The sequence below is a fragment of the Bactrocera latifrons genome, unplaced genomic scaffold (assembly GCF_001853355.1).
Source record: "Bactrocera latifrons isolate USDA-ARS-PBARC rearing strain unplaced genomic scaffold, ASM185335v1 scaffold_20, whole genome shotgun sequence".
NCBI classification, from domain to species: domain Eukaryota; kingdom Metazoa; phylum Arthropoda; class Insecta; order Diptera; family Tephritidae; genus Bactrocera; species Bactrocera latifrons.
Window position 1 is genome coordinate 1,345,055 of NW_017535519.1, and position 22,562 is coordinate 1,367,616.

At 37.1% G+C, this 22,562-nt stretch overlaps 3 protein-coding genes across 5 annotated transcripts in view; 1 reads left to right on the plus strand and 2 right to left on the minus strand.

Moving 5' to 3' along the window:
* The window catches only part of LOC108968019 (flotillin-2), a 402,447-nt gene that overhangs the window by 151,715 nt on the left and 228,170 nt on the right, over positions 1 to 22,562 (plus strand). The window lies entirely within an intron of this gene.
* Positions 884 to 3,119, minus strand: LOC108968016 (glucose dehydrogenase [FAD, quinone]). The gene is made up of 2 exons (XM_018931735.1): positions 2,985 to 3,119; positions 884 to 2,909 (listed from the first exon to the last, which is right to left on the minus strand). Exons 1-2 carry the CDS (start codon positions 3,099 to 3,101, stop codon positions 1,185 to 1,187), a joined length of 1,842 nt encoding a protein of 613 aa, XP_018787280.1. The 5' UTR covers positions 3,102 to 3,119; the 3' UTR covers positions 884 to 1,184.
* The window catches only part of LOC108968020 (uncharacterized serine-rich protein C215.13), a 22,613-nt gene continuing 3,140 nt past the window's right edge, over positions 3,090 to 22,562 (minus strand). Inside the window, exons 1-2 of one of the 2 annotated variants that reach the window (XM_018931743.1) lie at positions 15,101 to 15,185; positions 3,090 to 4,007 (exon numbers count right to left, since the gene is read on the minus strand). In XM_018931743.1, the coding sequence (XP_018787288.1) occupies positions 3,115 to 3,981 (867 nt within the window). In that variant the 5' untranslated portion in view covers positions 3,982 to 4,007; positions 15,101 to 15,185 and the 3' untranslated portion in view covers positions 3,090 to 3,114. Of the gene's footprint in view, positions 4,008 to 15,100; positions 15,186 to 22,562 lie in introns of those variants that run through there. The other variant, XM_018931742.1, reaches the window with a different exon arrangement.

Below are 22,562 nucleotides of genomic sequence, written 5' to 3' on the forward strand. Positions count from 1 at the left end.
GTTCAAACTTAGCAAAGCAGTTTTCAGCGGTGAATTTTCCTGCAGCAGAGTCCAAATATTATTGATCAATCCGAACCTAGACACCAACAGTATTTTCCCTTAAAAAGCAGGGTTTTAGAACACATGAAATGAGTTTTAATCCATTTTTTTTTAACCAACACAAGTTGCTACATATATATATATATATCTTAAACTATAGTTCGACAACTGTCAAAATTGTACTCGTATCTTTCAAAGGTTGAGGCTGACTGGTTTTAATATTATATTATTAGTACCATCTATATATCAGTCTACCAACTTTTTAGCCCAACTCTTAGTTTTTCTTTAATAATTAGACGCATGTGTTATTGGTCATGATTGTCGGCAATGTGGCTAAAATTTAGAAGTGACATCTACAAAAACTCCCCATAACTTTTAAGAACTAAACTATGTATCTTCTTAAAACAGACTTCAGTGCTGTGACAATGTAGTTTACTCATAAATATTTGATAGTCTGCGTTTAGTGAAACTTCTAACAAGCCAAAGCTACTCTTCGATTAAAAGAAGATTAATACTTCACTCAAAAAAGTCAGTAAAATATGTTAACCAAAAATGCACATATCAACATTTCGGCCGTATGAGTTATCTTTCACATTTCAATAAAAACAAATACAAGGTGGTTGATGAAAGAGATTCGTTTTTTCATCAGAAACTCTCTCACTTTTTTGGTCTTCATTTCACCCATGTGGAACAAAACGCGCACTTGCCCTGCTTATACCCAAAACCGTCAGTTAAAATTCTCCAAATAATGTTCTTTTGAGTATTTATATCTTATACTGATAATTTTATTTGTAAACTAAATAAATAAATATACAGCTATATTACACAATTTGTTTTTTATATCTTACGCGCGTAAGCCTTAAAAATATGCACGAACTTAAGTAGGCAGCGATGAATTTGCAACGAGCAAATCAATGATTATAAGCAAGCAAAATTAAACGATAATGAATGATTTCGCAAATTAAAATAAAAAATACAAAACTCATAGTTTTTCTGTCGAAGCGAACGAATAAGAAAGTAAAACCAAAAATGTTAGAAAAATTGACTAGTCACATAGTTTGCAAAAGCATTAACAAAACACAAAATGGGACAACGAAAGGGTTAATTTATAAAAAACACTAATGGCTACATTCATGCTGAGTGGCCTAGCCATAGCGCCGTGTCGGCCGCGCACCCCAATCCTCCTTTATGAGGTCAGACGCTTTTTCACCAATCATAATGACCGGCGCATTGGGATTGCCATTCATGATGGTTGGCATGATGCTTGCGTCCGCAACGCGGATACCGGACACGCCATAAACACGCAAGCGTGGATCTACGACAGCGGTGACATCCCAGCTGGGACCCATTTTACACGTACCCGCCGGATGGTATATGGTGAAAGTGAACTGTTTAATGGCACAGCCCCAGTAGGCGTCGGACATGAACTCATAGTGGCGACAGCCCGGTAATGGTATGCTGTGTGGTCGTGAACCGAAACGTTGAAAGGCTTGTGTGTTCGAGACATTTATGGCGAGTTTAATCCCTTCGACAAGCACATCAATGTCTTCCTGGTGAGCAAAATAGTTGGGTATCAGTTTGGGCTGCTGCAGCGGGTTGCGTGAATTGAGCCGCACCCAGCCGGTGCTCTTTGGACGCAGTAGCAGCGGCAAGATAGACCAGGTCTCAGAGCTGTGTAGTGGTTTGTAAACGGTGTTGTAGAAACCATCACGTAGATTTAAAATTTTACGTATTTGTTCACCACCGTCTGAGTTTACTGAGCTGGGTAGAAAATGAAATTGTATGTCTGGCCAGTCAACTGACGGATCTTGGTATTTTGAATTGAGAAAGGCAACACCTTCCACACCGGAGAATGTCATGGGACCGCGCTCCCGCAAAATGTACTCCATGGCGACTGGTATAGTTTGAAAGCGTGAGCGTGTGACCGTGAGTGGCGCATCTACCACAAAGGTTAGGCCACCCAAACCGACATGATCTTGCAAGTTATCACCCACAGGTAAATCGGATATTACATTTATGCCATGTTCTTGCAGATGATCGGCAGGTCCGATGCCTGATAACATCAGCAGTTGTGGTGAGTTCAAAGCGCCGGCGGATAATATCACTTCACGTCGTACAAAAACTACGTTCTTTTGCCCTTTCTTTAAAAACTCTACACCAATGGCACGCTTGTTTTTATCGATGAGCACTTTTGTGGCGTGTGCGTGTAGCAGCACATCGAGATTCTTACGCAAACGCACGGGCCTTATAAAGGCCTTGCCAGTGCTGCAACGCGAACCTCTGCGTATGGTGCTCTGTGTCAGCATGAAACCGGTCTGCTGCTCTCCATTTATATCGCGCACCTCATAACCCATTTCCATGCCGGCTTGCAGAAAAGCGATGGAGAGCGGTGTGCGCCAAGGTGACTCTTGCACAGTTAGATAACCGCCAGTTTCGTGATATGCGGTTTTGGCTAGATAGGGATTGCGCACATCTTCGGATTTTAGAAAGTATTTAAGCACATTTTCATAGCCCCAACCGGGATTACCGAGTGCTTCCCAGTGATTGTAGTCATTTCTGGAACCGCGCACATAAACCATAGCATTAAGCACACTGGAACCACCAAGCACTTTGCCACGCGGCCAAAAGCAGCGGTCGCCTTTCATCGCTTGGCAGTATTGACGCGTAGCTGAAGGTGTTGTCGTGTACTTCCAGTCCAAATCGGTGAGCTGTAGATAGCCAGCAAGCGCGGGTACATCTGATATCTCGGTCTCATCACCGCCAGCTTCCAATAATAGAACCGTCCAGTTACGTACTTCCGATAGGCGATTGGCTATGACTGCGCCAGCTGAACCGCCGCCAACAACTATGAAGTCATATTGGCGACGCGTCTATTGAGAGTGAGAGAGAGTGAAATATTATATGTTGGAATATATTTCGACGTACGTGAATGGGCGCTTACTCACCATTTGCGGCTCTTGCACTTTGTTCTCCGGATCGATACTTTGATAACGATAGTAGTTCATGCCGATCGCTAACAGGGGAATCATTCCAAGCAAAGATGTCATTGTGCCAAACGCCATTTTTCAGTAATTGTCAAATCCACGGATCCTCCTTACACTTCTCACGCAGCTTCAAGTTGTTGCTGCTGATACTAAATCCTGTGCTCTGTGGTGCACTGGTTGACAGCGCGCTATCGCCCAAAATCTTCGGTTTGTAATTGCGTATGCCGCCCGGTTTAGCAGATTTGAAGTGAGCGCGCGCCTTCTCGTCTTCCTCCAAAATATCTAGATAAGATTTTATGTACAAATGCCTGCAGAGATAGTTTTTCTTTTGATCGAGTGAGCTGCGCGATTGGTTGGATGACGATGCCGCAGAAGTGGAGCAGCCACAGGCGCTTGTGGAGCACAGCGAAGAAGAGGATGTAGCTGATGAAGACAAGAAGGAAGAGGCGCAATGACAGGAGGCGTAGTAGATGCCACTATCGGTGCTCGAAGAACTTTTGCGCTTATATTGTGACGGTTTGCGCACGATGTTATTATACGTTGGTTCACTAGTTTTCGATTTTTGATATGTAGATGAGCTGCTGCTATTGGTCGACGCGGAATTGCTGGTGCTAGTACTCTGATCGGTGGTATTGCTGATGAGACTGAGCTTCTTCGAAGCTCGGAATTTCTCATAAGTTTGCTTATTCAGATTGTATTTCTGTCTTAGGCGATAGTGCTCGTCGTCGGTTGAGCTGGAAGAGGTAGTCGAGATGCTCGAGGAAGGTGCGTAGACGCTTTGGAATTCTTGTGAGTGTCTAGTGTATTTGCCGTTAGACGTTGTGAAAGTAGTGGAAGGTTTGGGATTTTTTGTTGCGTCTAGTATTGGGTGTGGTTGAAGAGATTGTGGTGCTTGTTGGTGTGTTTTGTGTCGACTAATAATGCTGCATTTCTTTTGCTGCGATATCTCCTGTCCCATATTTTATTTAGGTGGAATATAAGGAGCTACAATGAAAGTAAAATAAATTTTTGTTTAAACATGTCATAAAGTATGTAGATAAGGATTAATTCTTTTCGCATAAATAACTTAAAAATATATTTTCTTTATATGCTGACAACCTAAAATGTCGTTCAGGTTTTAGTTCTGGAACCTTCGTTTAGTAAACTAATAAACTGCTTGTTACCCCATTTCAAACTGGATGTGCCACATTTTCAGTTCACCAGAGATTGACAAGTTTTAGCTGTTAATCTCTATTTAGTTGACCATACCAGTTTCTCTTTCTTCTATATATTCTTAAACAGAGAAGAAATTTAAGCTTTTAGTTATTTAAGATCTGATAGCCCTTTTTGTTCTAATAAATTTTCAGTCTATTCCTTAAAAAATTATATTTTATCTGCTTATCATCGAATATGAATTCTTCTCAAGATCGTCGACTTTGTTAAAGGTATTTCAGGAGGTCTTGAGGCAAAAACTTTTCGGAGTCTAAGGGTGTATCCTTGACAGAAAGATATTATGGAGCCCAATTATTGAGGACAGGTAAGGAAGTCTTTGTAGAGGAGCTGTATGGTAAAGCTTGGGGACGAAACTGTAATCAGAGCAATACTGCTCTACGGTGTGTACGTTGGGTTGAGGGCGTTCGAGAAAGCTAAACTTGCTATAAAACTTGAACGGCAGTTGTATTGCTGCGAAGTGTACCTCAGGAAAGCTGGGTATATGAAGGGGTCCGAACAAGAACACGTCTAAATTATCTTCTACTTCAACTCCATTCCTAAAAACTTGGATCACTGCTAAATATAAACAAATACATTGTTTTCGAGCTACATTTAAAGTAATAATGGGAAAAGCTACTATTCTGAGCTTAGTGGAACGTGAAGAAGTGGACTTTTTTCACTCCAAAGAACTATACAGTTGAAACATCGCCAAACAGCTAAAACGCAGCTCCAGAACCGTTGATAGATATTTAAAGGATCCTAGACGAATAGGAAAAAAAATTGAAGGAGAAAAGAAAGCCCTATCTGAACAATCAGTACGCAAAATTGTTAGCATTGCTTCAAATTCGACTAAGTCGGCAGCTAAGATTAAGGAATTAGCCGGAGTAAAAGCAAGCCTTTCAACTGTTCAGCGTACAATCAGAAATTCAAAATACCTAAAGCGTTTAAAAATCAAGAAAAAACCCCCTCTGAATGATTTACGCAAAGAAAAAGGGTTACGATTCGCGAAAGAATACATGACGTGGACTGTTAAATCTGACACTCGACTTAATGATTGGCGTTCAGTGGTATTTACTGATGAAAATCGTTTTAATTCAGATTTCCCTGATGACTTTCAATACTATTAGCACGATTTGCGGAAAGATGAGTTATATTTAAGTCGCCACCACAGCAGAGAAGGTGGAGTCAAGCTGTGGGCTGCCATCACGTTTTATGGAACGATTGACTTGGTTTTTATCGATCAGAAGATGAACGGCGCTCGCTTCAAAACATTGTTGGAATCCGTATTTCCACAATTAAGAGATCTCTCAACAACAAGACAATGCTCCCATTCATAACTCCCGGGTAGTAAAGTCGTTTATTTCGAGTCAAAACGTTAATGTCATGACCTGTTCACTCTAGTCTCTAGATCTTAACATAATTCAAAATGTTTGGGGCTGGCTAACATGGAAGGATACGAAGTAGGAAAGCAATAGGGAGATAAAGAAGCATTAACTGTAGCTATTAAAGATGCTTGGAGGGTGATTTCCTTAAGCTGCTCACATGCCCTGTATCATTCTATAAATGACCGGATATATGAAGTTATTACTAAGAAAGGAGGAAGTACTCATTACTCAAATTATTATTTTTTTATTTCCAATAAATCAAATAGTTATACGAACTAAAAATTTAAGTTAAAAAAAAAAAATATTTCTTATAAAAAATTTAAAAGCTTATATCTTATACCTAATGACCAAGAATAGGGGCACCTTTCTTGTGTAACTTTAAGAAAATGTTTGAAAAACACAATTTTGTTAAGATTGGATAAATATTTGATTAAATTATGATTAATTTGTCCTTGTTTTTGCATTTCAATCATCATTCGAATAATAAATATTTAAACATTTGCAATGCAAGTAAACGTGAGTCTAACCTATTGACCAGCAGTGTATATATGGTATTTGTGCAGTGTATGTGTATCGACAACAGTAGCCATACGCAAAGCAAAGTCTTCTTATAGTAGCCAGCGCAAGTAGACCAGCAACTATATACTAGCAGCCTTACAAAATAGCAGTGAAATATTAGGCTTACATTATAGAAATGCAGCACTCACTGCATAATAGTCAAACTGTAACTGTATGTTACTCATTAACAGCTTATGTAATCTTATCGTTTAACATATCAACTCACTTTTGCTTTCTTCAACATTTGCAACAAATACACATAAGTAATTGTATTTGTATTTCCGCAAATTCTCTATTTACATATCTGTTTCGAATTTTTGTTAAATGCCAATCTTATTTTAATTGCGTGCAATAAGCCAACAAAAATAAAATTACCGCCAGCGCTGAAACAAAGACAAAAGTGCCGACTTCCCTAGCCAGCCGATGAATACTAAATAAAAAATACAACAGATGCACGCCAACATGTTCGCAAAACTCCTGTGTAGTTTTATTTTTATTTTTATAATTTTATAATTTGTTTTTATTTTTTTTATTTTGTTTTTTTAATCAACACCACAATAACATCGCATGAGTAAAATCAATTTGAATTTGCATTAAAGCGCGCGAACGAGCTGCAAACTGGGCCTCTTATGCAATAGGCAGCGAAATTATTGAAGACACCACGTTTCCTCATTAGAAACTCATAAACCAGAAATGGGCCAAGCAAGGTATATTTTCTTTTCTCTTCACACATATGTGTGTATGTACTGCGCACAATGGATTGTCGATGTGCCGAGTTGACGTTGGTGGTTATTTCCCAACAGCGCGCAGCAGCAGCAGCAGCAGCGAGTGTTGAATGAAATATAACAAAACTAGCATGATTTCAATAGGCTTATGTTAATTTCGGCAGTCAGCGTTTTGCACTGCCTTTCAAGTAAACAATCAGTAGTTGTAAAATCATAAAAAATGGTTAAAGAGGATCAACAACAGCAATAAAGAAAAACACAATAAACACAGCCATAATTGTCACTGGGTTGCTTGCGGCAATAGCCACACTAACGGTGCTAACAGCGTTATCGATTGCCTCATTTGTACACATTATGAGCGCGCGCAGGCCACCGCCAACGTCAACTTCACGCAGCACTTGATAAACAAAAGACTTGAGCAACGTACTTGTTGTAAACTGGCGCGCGCTGTGTGCGTGGTCTCATTTAGCGCGCTGTATTTTTTCGCGCCCCAGCTCAAATTTCATTTTCATTGAGAAATATATTCGTCTTATTTTTATGCTCTCGCAACATTTTTTTTATTTTCTTATAACGCTTAAAATCGATATTCATATAGTTATATATGTATATACTGGAGGACCCGTCCACGTTTTGCTGCGGCTGTTACATAGGTAGTACAACTAATATCATCTACRTGATTTCTATTATTTAGATTATAACTATTAGTTAAGGAGATATCGCATTTTTGGTGAAGCAACTTGTGTTAGTGTACAAAAAAATTAATCAAAAAGCATTTCGTGCGTTAAGAAAGCATTGGTTTTTGGATGAAAATGCTGTTGAATTTGGGCTGTGCACCAGTGAAGTGAATCGTCAGCCTAGTGGACTGCATATTATGAAACGGTTCTCTTGCGTGGCAAGATAAAAAATCGGCTAGCAAGGTTATGGCCTCAGTCATTTGGGATGCCCGTGGTATACTATTCATTGAATGATTACTGAGCCAGTTTTAATTCATTGCACTGCGCATTTGGTTGCAGTTCTATTTCACTACCCCAATATTTAGCAATTTTATTATTTTTTAGGAAAGATCAGTTTGAAATATATACACTGCATCGTTACCGTTTAAGTATTACACTGCTCTGTGTAATGCTTCGAAAAGATTGCTGTATATCTCAAATTATAATAGACATTTTTATCAACACTTCAGTTATGCCGCTATATTTTTATTCTAGATATCACGTTTAGTTTTTTATGAATGCATTTGCGTCCTTCGCCCATAATCTAACAAAGTATACGCAAAGCCTTGACGACGCTTGTTATGCATTTTTGTTGTATCTAATAGTTAACAGGTATGAAAAAAATGTAATGGCTACCCATAGGTGTGCTGAATCACCCAATTTATTACTTAAGAACGAATAACCCTGTCCATATTATGAAAACAGGCTATTGTTCTACAGATGTCGCTTTTCAAGGTTTGCATATTGGATACTGCGATGGTAGCGCAATCTATCGGATCCAATGTAAAACACTCCAAATTAGCAATTAATTACAAAAATTAAAAATAAATTAAAAAAAAAAAACATTTTCCAGTGTGCCAAATTGTTAATCTAAACCATTCTCGAATCTCCTTAAACACACACAAAAAATTTCATCAAAATCGGTCCAGCCGTTTAGGAGCAGTTCATTTACAAACACACGGTCAGAAGATTTTTATATATAAAGATAAAGATAAATGATCAGCTTGACAATACAATTTGTATTCTGAGCGGCTATATATCCGTCCGTCTGTTGGTGCGATAACTTGTGTGAAAATTAATTTTACACCCGAGTTGGTAAGAGTTACATAGGAGTCACTGTAAAACTTGCACCGCCTGTGTAAATTGAGAGCAATTTCGAAAAAAATTTTGCACAAATAGTACCTTTTTCGAATCTGCTAACTTGTTAAGTCCGCCAGACACCGATTACCGATTACGTGGAACCTAATGTTTATGGCTGAACGTTTTCCACAAAAATTATTTCAATTCTGTGAGATTTATTATTGAAATGCAAAGAGAGCGTTTTCGTTTTTTGGGCAAAATCGTTTACATTCTTCCTTTACCCCCCGTATATCTAATAAAAAGAACTTCCGCTTGACTACATTGGTAAACACTGTTTTTGTCACATGAACTTTGTTATGATTTTTATTTATGTTGACCATGTAAGTTATTGTTATTTTTGTTTGACTCAAACAAAAGGTATTACTACCAAATCCAAACACACTATACAGTATCCAAACTTGTCTTCGGCCAAGAGACCCATCCTACATAGTGCCGAACTGCCAGTGCCGATGCCTCCAAATCGATCAAAAAGTGCCAATTCTAGTCCGTAATTTGTTCTCAGTCAGCATAATAAGGTATCTAAAGATAGTGACTCAAGTTATGAACCGTCAATTTCAAAAGAACCCCACTTATTGACGCAACGTAATTTCTGAATCTGTCTAAAAAATAGGCTGAGCTTTTGCGGTCTAGATTAAACCACTGGAATTTACTTTCTCGTGGTACAAAGATTTCTTATTTTCGACGTCGTGGCGATGAAATGAAACCTTACTTTTCTGAAGGAGGTGATTTAGTCTATTGTAATTACGTTCCTGTTGTGATGAATTTATTAAATTTCTAATATGATTTATTGACTCTTCAGAAACTAGTTTGAAAGCAGTGTTACTGCATAACGGAAACAAACTTCCTTCAGTGCCGATTGCTCATGGTTCTAATATGAAAAAGGCTTACGAAAATATCAGATTTATACTTTAAAAAATTGAATACAGTAAACACGCTTGGAAAATTTGTTCTGATTTTAAAGTCATTGCACTTTTACTTGGACTACAGCTTGGTTATACGAAATTTTGCTGTTTTATTTGTGAATGGGACAGTAGAGACAGAAAAAGTCACTATACAAAGGAAGTGTGGCTCAAGCGTGAATCACTAACGCCAGGCCATAAAAATGTTAAAAATGATCATCTAGTGAAACCTGATAAGACCCTTGGGCTGATAAAAAATTTTGTAAAAGCTATGCCCAAGATGGAGATGGATTTTTATATCTAAAAGAGGAATTCCCTAAACTCAGCGGGGCGAAAATCAAAGAGGGAATATTTGTAGGCCCACAAATACGACCATTGATGGAGGATAAGAGCTTTGAAGAAAAACTGAGTGATCAGGAAAAACTCGCCTGGAAATGTTTTTGTGAATGTTGTTCAAAATTTACTAGGTAACCATATAGCGGAAAATTACAAGGATTTAATAAATGAATTTATGGTATCATTTTAATCTTTGGGGTGTAATATGACTTGAAAATACATATGCTGGACTTTCAACTGGATTTAATTCCGGCAAATTTGGGTGCTGTGAGTAACAAACAAGGTGAGAGATTCTATCAAGACATTTCCCTAACGGAGAAGCGTTATCAAAGGAAATTGAATGCAGGAATGCTAGCAGACAATTGTTGGAGACTTGAAAGGGACCTACCGGAAGCAAAATATTCAAGAAGGTAATGAGTATGTATTAGATATTAGGACAAAATTCTGTCAGTGGGGCTGAATTTTGTACTTTTTACGAAAATATATGTTTTGAAGTCACACGAAAGCATGATGTGTGCATTTTTTTTTTTCATTAGTAGTATATTTCAAATTTAATATAAATATATGAATTGTCATGCGACAAAAGAAAAATTACAAATTTGTTGACCAGTGTTATCGATCAATATGTAAGCCTAGGCAACTTAAGTGAACTTAACTTTTTACCATTTATTGTATATTTATATATATAAAATTACTCCAGCGCTCATATACTACATCTAATGAATTTCGTTATTGTAGCACACTTTATGTTAAATATGTCGAGCAGTGTACAAGTCATTTTTATTAAATAACCTGAAAACATAACCTCGAATATTTTAAGCCGTGAGGCGATTTTGCATTACGTAAGTTTTTTAGATATCGATCTGAAATTTTGAACATGTTCATCTCTCCGCAAAACGCTACGCATGTATGAGAACCGTCCATATTCAACCATTATGGGATATAGCTGCCATATAACCTGATCAACCACAAGTCCCTGTATGGAAAATGCGTTTATTCAACAAGATATCGTCACGAAATTTGCCATATATTATTTTCAAAGCAATTTTTTAGAAATTGCTGAGATTTGTTTTTTGCAACAAGATATCGTCACGAAATTTGGCATATATTATTTTCAAAGCAATTTTTGGAGAAATTGCTCAGATTGAACCACTATAGCATATAGTTGCCATACAAACTGACCTTTCAAAATCAAACTCTTATGAAAACTTTTGTATTTGTAACCAAACTTAATGTTTCTTTACACTACATTCGGTCAGACTCGTACATAGCGCTTCCGTATCTGTTTAATATTATTTTTATAATTTCTTAATTTTTTACTTTTACGCATGAGAGATAAAATTTTACTTATATACTGAATATTTATTTTGAATACTTTTTTATGTCAACATGCCGCTTGGGTACCGTTATTTTTATGTTTGTCAAATATTTTCTGTTTTATTGCGAAATTTCGCTGAGGGAGCACGTCTTTCAAGTTCACTGCCACAGCGTGTCCGTTCGTTTGTCCAGCTCGTTGACTGCTGGTTGTGCTCGAATTTCCTGTGCCCGTGTCTCCAAGCTGAGCGCACATGTTTACATACCTATGCGCATGTGTGCTGTGCGCCTGCGCATGCGGAAGAGCGCGCTGTCAACAGCTCACTGCAATACCAAGATTACCAGCTAAATAATTTTACGTGGTGCATTTTCGCTTTTCTTTTGCGTTAGCTTTGCAGTTTTCCACTATTTATTGCCGGTGTTGGGAAAACACGAATTAATTATTTATTTCCATTGGCTGCTAACTCTTACTCTCGATCTTCACAACATTACAGCACGACAACTGTGCTGCAGCAAGTTACAAAATCGCATTGAAATTTCCTTTGTAAGGTGATACATGCGAACGACATCTTTTGACGCAATCGCATCTGTAAATGGCTGGACGTACGCTCTTTTAGGCAAACTAAGTCACTTGCCCCAAAATGATTGAACGTCAATGCGTTGCTTTAGTTTTCAATAGTATTATTGCATATCGAATTGCTATCGCTTAAGTGGAGTAGTCTTTGGTTGAGCGAAGCGCGAGTAGCTTTATTTTGTGCGCCATAAATCGCGAACTTGTCCAGTCTTTATACTCGTATGTACATTTCTGATACTTTTGCAGTAGAGTTGCAGTAGAGCTGCCTTTTAAAAAGTTTGGAATTTAACACTATATAATTTCAATGTTTGCATAAGCCTGTTGAGAATTGCAAAGTACCACATACGGAGTAAACACTTCTTGGTGAATAATCAATAAATATATCTGAGAAATAAAATGTTATAAAACCACAATATAGCAAAGACAGCAGTGGACGCCATAAAGACGCTGCTACCGATGAAAACTCCAAAAAAGTTCACGAAAAGATTTTGGATGAACGTAAAGTGAAGCTGTTCGAGCGATAGCTGAGACTCCTAAGATATCCTAAGAACTTTTGAACATATAATATTGTGAATGAATATTTTGGTGGGGAAAGCTCTGTGCAAGAAGGGTGCTGAGCGAGTTCAGCATCCCTCAAAGACTACAACGAATGAGTAATACTGAGGAGTGTCGTAATAAATCCGACCCTTTGCGTAGTTAAGTGACAATGGATGAAACATGGCTCCATCATTTATACCGGAGTGCAATCGACAGTTTGAGCTTTGAGGCTAAAGACAAATTATATAATAAAAATAGTATTGAAAATGGTATCATCGCTATAATCTTTGTATCGTTCTCGAAGGTAACCATTGGCTAGACGAAAAGTCTTTTCGGATTTTGTCAATGGATGTCGTTGCAGTCGTATATCTCAGTACTACCGATCACATTGTGTCGTATACATAGTGTTGGAAACGTTAAGCTTTATTTGACGAAAACAAAAACGATTCGGAGAAGTTGAAAAATTTTGCAGCTGTTCAAAAATGAGTAAAAATAATGAAGAAATTCGCTATATTTTGAAATGTTTGTTTTATAAAAGGGAGAATGCCTCGCAAGCCATCAATGGAATTTGTGAAGTTTACGGAGACGCTGCTGTATCGCTTCGCTCGTTCTGGAAATTTCGCTTTACACTGATGAAAGCTTTACACTGATTGAATAATGTCTTCAGAGTCTCTTTGTTTATATATTTATTAGTATAAATATAAAAAAAAAATTAGTTGAAATTTGATTAGAAATACGAAAAGACTTTTTCGACTGCCAAATATATTGAATAATAAAACCAAATTTTATAAAAAAAATGTCTTTTCTTTCTAGTCTTCAAGACTTATTAATGCAAAAATATTATCTGTCTTTTTAACAGTATAAAAATAATTTGAGGTAATTCTCAATTATTCTGTCATTCACCAGTTCTCTGCTTAACATAAAAATTTGTTTCTTTCCCTGGCCTTAAAGTATTTTAAGATTTTTGTCCTGTTAGACCAGTGCAAACTCCTTTGAAAATGGTAAAGAAGTTCGTAGTAGGGTAAAACCCGTTAGAAACCAAAGATAAGATAAAAAAATGTAATTAAAAATAAATTACGGGCGATCTGTGGTCGCGAATAGGCAGTTTAGGGACGTGGTAGATCTTCTAATTTCCGGCAAATCTACGAGTCCTATAGAAAAAAGTTATATAGCAAACTGCAGTTTCAGTAATATTTTCACGTAACCCAAAAATTTATATAAAAAAATGTGTCTACTGGTTTTTATCTCAAAAGTATTCGAAAGAATATTTTTTCGAAGGCTTTTGAAGGTGTTGGAAGACAAACAACTTATTCCGAATCAACAGTTAAGTTCTAGCAAATATAATTACACAATGAAGCAATGCAATAGAACACCTTATAACTGATGTAACGGAAAATAATAAATACTGTTCTGCTGTGTTCCTTGCAAACCTTACAGAGATGATATTGCACTGCTAGAAGCATCTCTACCACTGCTTCAAGAAAACTGCAAATGCAATTAAATACACTAGAACTATGGCTCACCAAATGGAATTCTGGCATGTGTTGATGCCCCTAAGTAGTATATACCCTCAAGTACAAAAATTGTCCTCAAATGGCTGTTTATGATGAGTTGTTGCCGATAAACTCATGCGCAAAATATTTGCGATTACAATTGGTTAAAGCTGCGCTTGGAAAGATCATGTAAAATTGTAAAGAACTGAGCTAAGATTAAAGTTGGTGCAGCTATATAGGCGCCTGAGGCCAAGATACCGCCCAAGTCTGAAGAATAAAACTCAGAAGTTTAATAACTGGAAAGCATTATGGATGTAAAGATTGGTTTTCCTGTAAACTAAAATTTGAAGAATACAAAAAAAAAAAAAAAAGAACTGGAATTCACACAATTTATCAAAACAATAATTACATATTTTTTCGCATTTAAATATAAAAACAAAAAAAAAAAAAAACAACTGGAAAGCACAAAATTTGTCAAAACAATGATTAAATATTTTTTCGCATTTAAATATAAAAACAAAACAAAAAAACTGGAATTCACAAAATTTGTCAAAACAATGATGAAATATTTTTTCGCATTTTCTGCAAAAATTTGGAGCTCTAAAGAATATATTTTTTATACCATGGATTATTCTCCAAGGCAACAATGCAATCTCCGAAAAAATTGTTCACATCGCACCACTATAGCGTATAGCTGCCGTGAAAACTGAGCGTACAAAATCAAAAAAATCTGTGAAGCTTCGGTTAATGTCTTTTACTTGTTTTATATTTAAAAACAACTTGTCAACCACAAGTATTTTTAATTTTTGTATTAAGCCATTTAGATAGACAGTCCGAAAAACTTCAATAAATTCAACCAACTCGAGTTGATAAACAGTTTACTCTCAATATTTTATGATTGCCACTAATGCTTTCAGTAAATTTTTATTTAAAACTTTAAATTTCACTGCACCGACGAAATCGGCGACTTTAATTGCACACACAATCAACAGTTATCGCCGCAAAACCAAATATTTCACTTCACAAATAAGAAAATCGCATAAACTTCAAGCGAATTCGCTTTTATTAATATGAATTTAACGCACAGTTGAAAATTATAAGCGAGCATTGAGCGCATAAACAACACACACACTCGAACTTCTTATCAAACAGTTATAAATCTTATTTTTAATTGAATTATTTCCAATGCATTTTATTATTATTTTTTATTACCCGAAATATTTTCGAAAAACTTGTATACAATCAGTTTGAATTGCAATTTGCGCAAGCTTCAAACGCTTCGGGTTACGTATACGACCTGCACGCCTAAACGTCTCAATTGAAACTGAGCGCCGCTAACACCAACGATTGCCGCTGCAGTAGCAACAGCAAGTAAGCGGATATTTAGCTGGCAAAGCCGCAGACAATGCGGCTAACAAAATGACCCAACCATTTCGACGTCGCAGAAGCTGACATGCAAAGCTACGCCGCGTCGAAGAACCGATGTCTTCACATGAAAGCGTTGCAGGCAAGCAGCAGCAGCAGCTGTCTATATCGTTGACAGGTTTTTTGCTTTTATTTCGCTGCTTTTATTTTATTTGCTACTTTGTTTGATCGCCGCGTGTGGCAGGCGCATTCGTTTAACGCCAAGTCGGCGACGACGCAGCGCATGCGCGGCCACCATATCGGCGCATAGTGTGTGATAATTGCTGCCACATACCATTTTTGCGTCTGTTGTGTAGTTGTGTAGGCAATGTTGCCGCAACTTTGTCTGCCCACTCGTGACTCTTAGCCATGTTGTTGTGCGCCGCGGCACCTAGCGCTCGGCTACAAACTCGTATATTTGTACTGAATTAATTACTTTGGTTGAGCTAAATTGTTATTTTTGCAATAAAATATATATTTGTTTAACGCATTGCAAATATCAAATGGAATTGAGGTTTTTTCCCACTCAACATCGTTGTTAAACTTTCATTTTTAAGACAGCTCTGTAAGGTTACGCTTTTGTATATAATATCGTTTGATTTTTAAAATTTGTGAAATTGCAACACTTCCGCTGTTGAGCAGGTGTTCGAGATTTGCGAATTTTGTAATCAAAATACAAGCCAAGCGTTGAGGTTAGGAGGCTGTGTTGTGAACTTATTTAACATAAATTATATCAGCATAAATCAGATTGGTTAATGCCGCAAACTGAACCGATGATGATGATATAGCTAACGTTTAACTTTACAGCCGCGGAGGTCACTTTAGCTGAGGAAGCTAAGTAACATTTAATAAAGATCGCCTTCGATAGAGACACCGACTAGTCTAAAGTCGAGTCTGAATGCATTTCTACCAAAGAAAATCTACTCTTAAAGTCCTGAAATCGTTCAGATGCCACTAAAAAGTGCAAATATGGTTGGTAAAGTCTTAGGTTTGGATTGAATACGAAGGGGCTGCACTCATACTTGCCTTTGAATTTGGAAGATATTTGGTTCTTATCTAGGCAGTTATCTGCCAGATCACTAGATAAACCATACTGACTTCGGACAAACCTTTATTACCAGACGGATACTTGACACATATCAAAACAGTTATCTGTCAGATAAACAAAGCTGACTTCGAACGGACATTTGTTATTTTAACTGTACCGTCATCAGAATGAATCCGAGTTCTTAAACCGCCAAAGACTTTTATTTAGATATGTTGTGCGAGATATGTTTTCAGCAACTACAATAGATAAACCTAAATATTTTTAAGAATAAACCTAACTGAGCGAGAACTTGTTCTGAGTCATTTGGAACGTAGTTTCCTTTCTTAAAATGTATATAAAATATAACGAGAGGGGACTTATTAACTGTCTCTATGTCTATGTCACGAAATTAACACCTTCTGTAACAGATTAAAATATTTAATAAAGATATTTTAGGACGTGCCCAAGACTCCATGTAACCGTAATGGACTCGAGTCTTTAACCGGCCAAAGCTTGTTAATTCGATAGCTTTCCTCAAAATTATTAGCGGAATTATACTTCTTACTGATCAAAATTTTTCGAAAATACAAGAGGTGCTTACAAAACGATATCCGGTTTTCCGGGATGAAAAGCCATAAAATTTCTTCGCTCGAAATATCAACATCTCTATGGGTATTGAGAAAAGCAAAGTCATTCAATCAGTCTTCATTAGTCGCATTTCGCAAGTAAGTTTTCAGTCTGCAAAGATTCGCTAGAATTCCAACGTTCTGTAGCTTTCGATGCACAGCTGCTTAGAACTTTTTGTCACAAATATTTTGTGGGTTCATAGAATGTTTTTGGATCTTTAGTAACTGGTATCCTCGAGCAGACGACGCGCATGAATATACGCGTAACTTGTCGAATGGGCAAGGACTGAGGCTCGTGCTTTGAATGACGTTTTGCGAATGAACGGGAAGGAAAGCAAAGAAGGTAAAATGACTATTACCATAGTCGTCATCTCATCATCAGAATGGCAATCCTTCAAATAAAAACACTGATCCCACTGCAGTACAATCCCTTACATTGATTTCGAATCAAAAATAGAGCATTAATTACTTTACTCCGTAATTGTACGACTTTGCGCCAGTTGCGCTTGCACTTATGTAAGCTAATTCATGCGATAGTACACAGAAGTGCAATGCAAGACACGCTCTTTGATATACGTGTACACTAGTCACACAGATATTTCTTGTTAGCTTGTTTGTCATAGCCCATCAAATCGTACTTTGCCTACGCCGCTGGCTGGGTTGAAAAATGCCACTCTAGAAAAGTTTATAGCCCTCAAAAATACCGAAATCAGTTAAGTAGTATACTTCGCTGTTAATTTTATAACCTCAAGTTAACCAGGAAGTTTGTAGGACCCAGAGAAAACGTCAGAGACCCTAAAAAATATACACTATATGCTACATAAATGATTAGGTTGACGGGCTGAGTCGATTCAGCCATTTCTCACTGTCTGTCCGTCTCTCTGTATATACATGAACTGTAGTCTAGTTTTTTGAGATATCAATCTAAAATTTTGCGCACGCTTTTTTGCCGGAACAGACAATATCAGACCACTATATCAAATAGCGCCATACAAATTGAACGATCAAAATCAATTTCCTGTATTAAAAACCTTGATATCATGTCTTACGAAATTTGACAAGGGTTATTGTCAAAGGCGAAGCTATAATACCTGAAGGAATTTAGCGTACCGGATCGGAACACTATATCATACAGCTACCATACAAACTGATCGATCAAAATCAAGTTTAGGTATTGAAACTTCTTTATTTGTGAAGGGTATTCTAACTTCTGTGCAACCGAAGTCAAGATTTTATTGGTATTATTTTATCTATTGATATATTTTTCGCTTAATTCATTTATATTTCTTTATTTGCATAATAAAACGGGCAGTAGCAACCGGTTTGTTGAACTTCAACACCCTGAATACTATAAAATGAATGAAATGGCTGTTTAAATTCACCTCCCCGCTCTGTGACAACTTACGCGCAGTTATGCTGTAAACATTTTGACGTGTCATCTTTAACAGCTAACCAGCTGTTTTTAGAGTGATTCGTCGACATAAAATTTACTGAACGGTTTATTGTATATACATTTCCAACAGCGTTTATGGCTGCACAGTTTTAGTATGTGTTTGCATTTGTATGCAACAACAATTGCATTTATTTACAAAATCCACAGTCATCTTATTCCCACGACGCTCATTTAATGAATTTTAAACTCAATTTTAATTTATGTTGTTTTTACTATTTGTGTATGTATGTTAGTGGTGCATATAATGTCATGAATTTTTTATTGCATGCTGTTTATATTCCATGAGACTTCTATGATCTCATGCGATTGGGAATTCATGCGCGATAATCCGAAAGTATAGGAATTGAAAGTATTTTAGAAATATTTAAGCAAATATGTTTTTATATTGTAGTTTAAAGACCCAGTAAAGGATCTTCGCGCCAAAAACAAAACCCTTAACAAGACCTCGTTATAAAGACAAGATACATATGCTTATTTTCACAGGCTGCCAGCGCAGTCGCTGTCTCGCTCAACTGTGTGCATGTCGTCGTATACATATCTCCTTCAGCTCATAATTCCCTCCACTGAGCTAATCGCCGTTGCCAATGCGCAAAGTACCGTAAATCTTCCTCAAAACTTTTCACTCGAATACACATAACGCCGACTCATCAAATGTTGTCATCGTTCATGTGTCGGCATCGCGAGTGCGATGACTGTTTTTTTTTTTTGTTTTTTTTTTTTTTTGATTACAGGAGAAATCTCGTGTTATCCAAACCCATACGCTTCGTTTCCTTATTGAGACTGGAGAAAGCAGAACCTACGGCGCAGTTGTCGAGGCCAATGATATCAATATCATCGGCGCATTGTATGTCTCCAGCAATAGATGGAAGAAGTCACACAATAAGTAGTCTCCTTGTCTGAGAAGTCGCTTGGAATCGAACGGCTCATATAGGTCCTTCTCGATCTCAGAGCTTTTGGTATTGTTCAACGTCAGCTTACATAGCCGTATTAGCTTTGCGTGAATACCAAGTTCAGACATAATTGATGTTATTTGGTGCTAATAACTAGCAGAACCTAAAAAAAAATATGATTGCTTTTACTTTTTTAAGTTAGGTTAAGCTTTATGTACATGGTCCGGCATGCGGTTTGGAAAATTATTTGTATTTATTTTAAAGTGCAAAATGTGTAAAAATAATCATAAATTCAGGACCCATTCGCTTTGGCTCGATTTGACCACCTCTTGCCTTAACTATGGCCTTGAAGCGGTCAAAAAAACGAATCGCAAGCTGAGCGAATGTGACTTGCCGGTATTTTGGCCCACTCACGGACAATGACTTTCCTCAGCATCTCGAGACTGGTGTATTTTTTACTTCGGACCTTGTTCTAAAAAAAGGCCCAGAGAGAATAATCCATTGAATTCGCATCTGGTGAATTCGAGAGCCATTGTGCGGTCGTAACGAAGTTCGTAACGTTGTTTTTCAGTTATTCTTGGTTCACTCGCGCTTTGTGAGACGGTGCTGAGTCTTGTTGAAACGTCTATGGTTTGCGACCGCAATGTTTGTTTGTACACGGCTTCAAAGCAGCCTCCAGAACACTTTCCCGATAATATGTCGCATTTACTATGACAGCCAGCTGAAAATTGGAGAACGCCCATCTGTGGTGACAGCGGCCCAAACCATTATTTGTGGCAGGTGCTGCCTCCTGGTGGCCAATCGATGACTTTGACTCTCGTATGAACGGTCGGTCAAGTAAACCCTATCGTCTTGAGAGTTTACGAATTACTGAATTGGAAAAATGTTTTCGGAATTTGATCGCTTTCGGCCAAGCGAAGCAACTGCTTCGTTCTCTCAAGTCTTACTGGTTGCTGCTTCGGTGTGAGATCATGGGCCTTTTGTAACTCTAAGAACCTAAGAAGGTTTACATATAACCACTATAACATACAGCTGCCATACACACTGAACCATCAGCTTGTATGGAAAACAATCTTCACGAAATTTTTTATAAATTATTATTCATTAACATCTCCAAAGAAATCCAGATCGGATCGACTATAGCATATAGCTGCCATATAATTTGACTTTGTATAGAAAACTTTTTCATTTGACTGGTTATCTTCACGATTTTATTATCGATTAATATCTCCGAAGAAATTGTTCAGATCGGACCATTATAGCATATAGCTGTCAAAGAGACCGCTGATCGGAGCTTGTATGGAATTTTTTGTATTTGTGAGGGGTATTTTACATTTTCGGTACAATCAAAGTTAACCTCTTACCTTGATTTTTTTCGCAATGCTAAAATATGGCAACTCTAATTCAAATACTCTTTGCTTTTGCTCCGCATCGCTCTTTCGGTTTTGAAGCCATACAACACTTGACATTATTTCGTTTGCCAGTCTTTGTTATTATATTTAGCATACATTTCTCTTTGGTTATTGGTACTTCATTATGTAACATCAAAATTCACCCAGACAATAATTGATGTCATAAAAGTAATAGACACTTCAATACATTTATTAATTTTATGGCGAAAGCCAAGTATTTAGTGGAGATGAACTATGTTTTTTTATGTTTGTGTGGCCGTCACGCCGTTAGACCCGACCTCTTGGGCGTTTATGCCGATGCCGTTATAATTTAACGTTTGCGTGGTCATAAAGAAATATTAAAGTAGAAAATAATGTTTTTATGAAAGTGTGATGTACGCGCAATTTACACTTTGCCGCACAAATAAGGTGCGATTTGAATGAAAGCAGATAAATACGATTTGCGTCGAGTAGGCAATGCCGATAAAATACCTTAGAAAGCGAGACCAACATTGTGTGTGGTGAATAATTCAGTAAATATTTGGAATGTTTGCTGTGTTGCGGCGCTAGAATGGTAATTAAATTTTGGGGTATCATTTTTCACTTTTAGTATTGATGCAATGCAAAAAATATATAAAATATCAATTGGTTATTGGGCACGCTTTCACCCACCCAAATCACGAACGACTCTTATGGCTTAGCTTTAATTGCCTGCACTTACTTCCCGTTAGCTGCATTTTGCATACAAAGCATCGGCTAAAGCAATGATTCACTCGACTGCCTGCAAGCATTGTCAAAACAGTGCGAAACGAGTGCACTACTTTGAACAAAACTATGGGGTTGCCAGAGTGGCGTTAAATACGCTAAAGCTACTTAGTAAGTTATTTGCATTTAAATTAGCTGTTTAGTTACGTCAAATTATATCATTAAATGCACTCGCATTGTGCTTAAACATGTTTTTGCAGTTACGCATGCGCGGCATTGCTCATAGGTTGCATGTGTTTTGTATTATTTTGCTAATAATTTCTCGCGAATTTCAACATTGTTTGGACATGCAATTGCATTTCCTCTGCATTTGTTGCTTAAATATATATATATTCGTATAATTGTGTCTATATACTTACATTTATGTATGTATGTAAGTATGTCTTTGCTTACAGCTGGGAGAGGCACTTGCAGTGTCGCAATGATAGTTTTGCACACCAACCGTCACAATTGAATTTACATGCTGTAATACCAAAACAGATACGAGATATATCGTTACGCAAGTGCATTGAACTTGTCTCTGAAGACAAAGCGGAAGGAACAATGCGGTTGTTCGTGTTTTTATACCCTGAACAGAGTATATTAAGTTTTTCACGAAGTTTGTAACACCAAAAAGGAAGCGTCGGAGACCCCATAAAAAGTGTATATATAAATATACATATGTATATCTGTCTGTCCGTCCGTACGTGTATATATACGAACTAGTCCCTCAGTTTTTAAGATATCGTTTTGAAAATTTTTCAAACGTCATTTTCTCTTAAAGAAGCTGCTCATTTGCCGGAACTGCCGATATCGGACCACTATAACATATAGCTGCCATACAAACCGAACGATCGGAATCAAGTTCTTGTATGGAAAACTTTTGCATTTGACAAAAAATATTCACGAAATTCGGTATAGATTATTTTCTAAAGCAAACATGTAATCTCCGAAGAAATTGTTCATATCGGTTAACTATAGCCTAAAGCTGCCATACAAATTGAACGATCGGAATCAAGTTCTTGTATGGAAAACTTTTGCATTTGACAAAAAATATTCACGAAATTCGGTATAGATTATTTTCTAAAGCAAAAATGTAATTTAAGAAGAAATTGTTCATATCGGTTAACTATAGCCTA